Genomic DNA, 6,778 nt, shown 5'->3' on the forward strand with positions numbered 1-6,778 from the left:
GGGGGGCTGGCAGGAGGTGGTGATGCGCTTGAGCCTAGAGGTCGAGATGAGATCGGGAGGTGGGTTTTTTTCTTTTATCTCGTCATACCGGTTCGGTTGACTTATTATATGGACTGCATGTTGAATACTATAAACCATATAGACTTTTTTTGCAAAAACACTGACAACGTACGACCAGAAGCGATAGCCGCTTTATTATAAAAGTTTGCATTATGATTAATTTTTGGAATCTACACATTTTTTAATGAATATTCGTATATCACATGTTAGATTTGAAATTAGGGTCTCAAAGATATGAAAAATTCAAAAAGTATTTGATCTTTCCAACAAAAAGTTATTGGATAGCTCCATCAAAAACAACCAATCTATAAGGACATATGTAATAGGCATTTCTAAGGTATTATTTAAGTTTGCATCCTGAACAAAATTTCAAAAATTAATGATAATGGCATTTTTGGAGTCTACACATTTTTCCGATGAATATTCATATATCACATGTCAGATTTGAAGTTAGGGTTTCAAAGATATGAAAATTTCAGAAAGTACTTGATCTTTTAAAGACAACCAATCTATAAGGACATGTCCAATAGGCATTTCGAAAGTATCTCATCAAATAAAGAAGGTATTACTTAAGTTTGCATTATGGTTTATGAACATAATTCCAAAAATTAATGATAATGACATTTAATTTTTGGAATCTGCAAGTTTTTTTATGAATATTCATATATCACATGTTAGATTTGAAGTTAGGGTCTCAAAGATATGAAAAATTCAAAAAGTATTTGATCTTTCAAAGAAAAAGGGAGGATGAGGGAATCGAACCCACGATCTCCAGCGCGGATTGTCAAGGTACCAACCAATGCGCTACTCGCATTTTGTTGTACATGAGGGGATCTCCACTTATTGAGCTATGCCTAGCGCGGACAAAAAAAAAGAAACCAAACGTTTTTCTCACTTACTGGTGGCATTGGTGGGTAATTATTTGCAACCTTAGGGGCAGTTTTAATGACGGACGAGCAGAAGCGATAGCCGCTTTATTAATATATATATATATATATATAATATATAATATAATATAATATATAATATATATATATATTATATTATATATATATATATATATAGGAAAAGAGCCCGTGCGTTGCAACGGGAGAAAAAAATAACACACGCTCTTAACCCAATAATCATGATTCAAGACTCTAATAGGTCCATGTCCTTTATTTTCACATGGCATCACATTTGGGTTGGCGACGTGCTGACACAACAAAAACGTGTTTGAATGTGGTCAGTCCTAAGGCGTCTCTTTCTCGCGCGCAAGCACACTCGCTCAGAATAAGATGAGAAATACGTTGTTTTACCCGCGAGATTTTTCATAGGTGTCAAGGTGTGCATGCATGGTTATCAATGTTTTCTTTTCTCTTAATCTGGTTTTAATGGGTGTTTACTTGCAAGTCGGGTCATCGTTGGTACGAAAGAAAAACGGATCGTGCACTATATATTAAATTTACACTAAAAATAATATTTTAAAAATATTTAACAGCTAAAATAATATCATATTTAGATTCTATGCATTTTTCTAGCAAAAAGGCCCGTGCGTTGCAACGGGAGAAAATAAATGACATCCCAATCCAATATGCAAAGCGATGGGAATGTGTGTTCAGGAATAACATGAAGGAGAATTGTGATTTCAGCTAGCCAATCTTTGGAAAACGGCTTAGAAATGAATGTGTTCTTTGATTTGTCGATTAAGTTAAGATATAAGCATTTCTGATCAGATGTTCTTTTTAAATCAAGCATAAGAATAAAAATACATATAGAACATTAAAAAATAAAATCAAAACTGAAACATAATTTCTTCTGCCAAAGAAAGATGACATTCCTCACCTTCATTTCATTATCAGAAGAGTCAAATTTAGGATTTAATATAGCTTTCAATAGTAATAATGTGTGTTATAAACTTATAATCAAGCATGGGCTAGGTTTAGTACCTATAGTTAGGTTTATAGTGTACTTATATTTCAACAATCAAATGAAACCAAATATAAGAGCACAAAATATGGATTGTCAACCATTAGCCTTCTATGAAAATATGGCACGCGTTTCACGTGCTCTAAAAGAACATTACAGAACCCTGAAGATTGTAATTTTATTATACATTGAGGTTGAAGATATATAATTTTATTATACAATGAGAGTTACCCCGCAAAATAATTATACAGTGAGAGTTGAAGATTTATAATATATTATATACAATGAGGGTTGAAGATTTTTTGGATGTCTGTAAGACAGAAATCGTTTAGCTTGGAAGGCAGTTCCTTCTCCAAGTAATGTACGCATTATGAGTAGAAATGAGTTTAAATGTGTAAGTAACTAATAGCAGTTTTGTGGCCATGACAATACAAAGGAAAAATAGGAAACCTTAATCCATGAACCCATCCGTGTGAAAATAGCAAAGCTCGTAATAATTTTGTTCAAATCACGTTATTCGCTACATAACTGAGACATTCGTCGGAGCATGTGGCAGGCAATGTAGTAAGTGGCAGCATTGCACATCAAAAAACATGTATAAAGTAGAGAAGCACAGCTTCCAGCAAGATATGAATGTTTTTGTATGTTAAGTATAACTGTAGCACCAATCATGATGTATGAAAGTGACACTCTCAATAATTTAAGTCTTGGAAAAGCTAGTCTCAATGGGTTTGAATTTGCTTTACAGTAAGATTCAGTCTTTGTTTGAATGGAGGCATGCACATCCACTTTTCTCACATACCAATAAAAAGGAAACAATGGACTTATATTCACTGAGAGTTATGACGCTAACAAAACCAGGATAACCCTACAGGGATGGAAAGAGAGAAACTTAGACTACAGAATCCTAGAGAATCGTCAATTGGAAGATTTACATTACTTGCCAAACCATCAACAAATTGTACAGATCCTTACATTCATGTGTACAGATAAAGCAAGATCTACTGAAATTAACTATGAAAAGAAGCCTACTTAAGGAAATTCATCAAAACCTTTTGGGGGCAATTCATCAAACAACTGAATCCCATATGCTTAAGGAAATTCAGCAAACACATAATTGACATGGATGTTTCCTGGTGATCAAGCCTTCATAATTACTCGCATAGCTTTAACCACATGAGACATGAGGTACTCAGGAAGCGAGCCAAATCTACAGCCTGAAGCACTCACCTACTATGCATTAATCTGCTACCAAGGATTGGAGAAGGCAGCGATGGCTACAGCGGTGCCGTTACAGCCTACATACCTATGTGAATTTGGAATTGCAAGGACTAATAAGTTGAACAGCTCGAGGAAATTGGTCGCGCTAGCCTCCCTCTTGCTGGTCGCCTCCACCTCGGTCACATCGGCGCCGGTGGCCTCAGACAGAGCAGAGATAGAATCAAGCACTAACAGATAAAGAAATAAGAAATGTTCCAAGCAAAAATTCATTTCAAAGGAGAGGGTAATGAATCTGTTTATCAAGTTGGTTGCCGGTTATAATGTATTTGGCCCAAAATCTACCACTCCCCGATCCATACACACATACTCGTGGTCTCCATATCATCTCTCTTTCTCTCCAATAATCATCCAAACAGAGGAGCACAGTTCAGTAAAAAAAACAGAGGAACACAGCTAGCAAAGAAGGCTAAACAGAAACATATTTCTCACCTTGGAGGTGTTGCTTCTGCACTGAATTGTCTGAACAACTCTTTCTCTACCTCTTCTGAAACCTGAAATATGCATATGTTAGAAAGCTTCTAATTTTTATGTGATGATATTAAGAAAAGGGAAAAGGAGTATCAAGAACAGATTCATATGTTTGGCCATTAGCCATTACAAACTTCAATATATCAATCTCTGTTCCATGGGTGGGTGGGTGGCTAATGGGTGCCTCCACAGCTCAACAAGTGTATGCGCTGCCACCACTCGTTTGTTGCAGCTTTCCGGCGTTGTTCAGTTTGTCGCTCGGCCATCTTGTTCTTTCTCCATCAAATGACACGACGGTCAAAGTTCTAGAGGGAACGGTCATGTGCTGGTGAGTGGTGACTTATGGTGTTTGCAGCAGATCATATCTGAACGGAAAATGCTGGATAATTTGCATAAGCTAAGTGAATAATTAGTATTGGCATGTGAAATTGACACTTTGTACTGCTTTCCACTAAAAGTAACACGAAGATGTCAGAGCACATAAATGCAATTTGCTTGTTTAGGGACCTTTGCTTTTGATGACAATCAGGATGATCTCATAAGACAAAGTGTATTTCTTCACGATCTGGAGTAAGACAACTGCAGTCAGTATTATTTTTGAACAACTTATAAATCAAAATCATCTAGATAAAGCTCATGTTAAGAATTTGATGTGTCGCTGAGCACATCCTTATACAAAAAGAAGTATAAAACACACATCTCTTTGAGGTGACTTAAGAAACAAAAGTTTTGACACCTTTTTTTACCTAGCAGGAACTTGCTTGGCTTCCCTCACAGCGCTCGCGCTTTTAATGCCAATATTGTGTACCAGTTACAATAAACTTCCAAATTAATTTGCCTTTCAGCACATACATGTTGAAGTATCCTCTCTTCAGTTCATGCTAAGCTCCAATTTAAAATCTGGCAAGTAAACTGATACAAAGTGAAATACATAAGACATATGTTGTAGCATAAGATTGCAGTGAAGAAATTGTAAGGCATGTGTTGTAGCACGACAATTGCAGAATTTCTATTGTTCCAAGACAAAAAGGACTAAATATTTTTTCAGACAAAAAAATGTATCAGCATGAAAGTGTTCTTGCTAGGTCGAGACTTGAGACTGTACGTCCAACCAATAATTCTGAAATAGCATACCTACTGTCAGGTAACCCAGCATCCTCAACAGCGACCCATAGTAGTCCTCCATTCCTATTTCAGAATTGATCAGAACAAGATCATCATGCAGCCATCCCCTTTCGCCGTTGGGCCGTCGCCGCCGCTGTAGCCGATCTATACTGTCGCCATGCGCCGAGCTCTCGTGCTTTAGAACGGCGCCCTCCTCACTCCCCAGGCCACCGGACGGCAGCTGCTCACCCCCACCACCATAGCTGGAGCCTGCGGGAGAAGGGGTGGGAAGGAACAGGGAGGAAGAGGGGTACGGGGAGAGAAGAGGGCGGCTACAGCCCTGGCTGTAGTAGGAGGGATGGGAGGGAACAGGGAGGAAGAGGGCGGCCGGAGCGCCGGCGTGCTCCAACTCCACCAGCAACAGCATGCATCCGGGGGGGGCTCGAGGAAGTCCCGTTCCGGCCATGGGGATGTGGATCCAGGCGGACGAGATCCTCCAGCGGTGGAGCTTCGCAGGGGCGGCGGCTCTGGGAGGTGCAGCCGAATGGGAAGTTGAGGGGCGGCCGGATCCGCGGGTGCTGGCGACGAACGGCGGCTCAGCGGCGGTGGTGGCCGGCGGCGCCCGGTGAGGCAGGGCGGGGCAGGAGGTGGCAGCGCACGGAGGAGATGTGATTGGGAGGCAGGGTCGTGCGGGTGACCGGGCTAGTTTTTTTTTCTCCGCCGTACCGGTTCGGGCTGAGTTATGATGAGGACTGCGGGTTGATTTTCTGTAAATCGAGGGGCTTTTTTGCAAAACAACCACGACGGACGACCAGAAACAATCGCTGGTTTATTAAATTATATATATATATATTATTATCAAATAAACTATCAAATTATGCAGGAGTGGTAGATAATGGCTATTAAAATGCCAAGGTGAGATAAGGGCTTTTAAAATGTCATTTCAAAACTATGTCTAAATGATGTCATGATGAGATAAGAGACTTTTGAAAAGTCATTTCAAAAAACAAAAAATGTGATGGTTTGACTACGATTTGATTTCCTAAGGCGCCACAACGAATTATTTTTTGCTGAGCAAACTGCATTGATGGACCATGCCTAAGCTAGACTGATGAATGATGTATATCATCTTGACCTAGCGTAGCGGTGGTTATCATAACAATTACTGTGGTACCAGAATAAACATAGCTGTGTATGGAGGCAAAATAGACATTTAGTCATTTTTATATAGTTTACAAAAACTAACCCATAGAAAGTTGTGTAAATATTTTTTGGGTTCAGCATTGTACGAAACACGGAAGCCTTTTTTTTACTCGATGTGAGGGACTAAATAAAATCATAAATCAACCTCTAGAGATCCCCTGTTAAAACTTCTACGCAGGCGTTGTTTCATTTTGTTCATCATTTACGGGCCTGTTTTATTTTTGGAAACATTTCAAAAAAATCATGTATATTTTTTTTCTAATTCCAGAATGTGTTTTGAATACTGGGATTTTTTTAAAAATCATGTTTTTTTATGAACATCTATTTGATATTGTGATTTTTTTCTATGATATGCGAACAATTTTTTAAAATCATGAACAATTTATGATTTCTCGATAAAACTCGCAGCTTTTTAAAATTTGGTTCTTTTGAAAATCCCGAATGAATTTAAAGAATGAAAAAAGAAAAAAGAAAAAAAGAAAAAAGGAAAAACGAAAAACGAAAAACGAAAAACGAAAAACGAAAAACGAAAAACGAAAAACGAAAAACGAAAAACGAAAAACGAAAACAGGGCGCCACCAGCCGCATATGAGCCGGCCCATTAGCGCGTGGAGGAGGAGGAAAAAGTGTAGGAATCAGGGATCGAACGCTGGTCTCCCGCATGCTAGGCGAACGCCTTGGCCACTAGGCTAGCTGTGGCCTTGTCTTTTATTAGTGTATCACACTATAAGAACTAAGCCGGCGGTGATACTGA

At 38.8% G+C, this 6,778-nt stretch overlaps 1 protein-coding gene across 1 annotated transcript; it reads right to left on the reverse strand.

Annotated features, from left to right (window-relative positions):
• Nucleotides 1-4,523: 4,523 nt before the first annotated feature.
• LOC123058556 (uncharacterized) lies at nucleotides 4,524-5,507 on the reverse strand. The gene is made up of 2 exons (XM_044481270.1): nucleotides 4,852-5,507; nucleotides 4,524-4,629 (listed from the first exon to the last, which is right to left on the reverse strand). Exons 1-2 carry the CDS (start codon nucleotides 5,285-5,287, stop codon nucleotides 4,589-4,591), a joined length of 477 nt encoding a protein of 158 aa, XP_044337205.1. The 5' UTR covers nucleotides 5,288-5,507; the 3' UTR covers nucleotides 4,524-4,588.
• Nucleotides 5,508-6,778: the final 1,271 nt, after the last annotated feature.

Source organism: Triticum aestivum, chromosome 3A, assembly GCF_018294505.1.
Source record: "Triticum aestivum cultivar Chinese Spring chromosome 3A, IWGSC CS RefSeq v2.1, whole genome shotgun sequence".
Lineage (NCBI taxonomy): Eukaryota > Viridiplantae > Streptophyta > Magnoliopsida > Poales > Poaceae > Triticum > Triticum aestivum.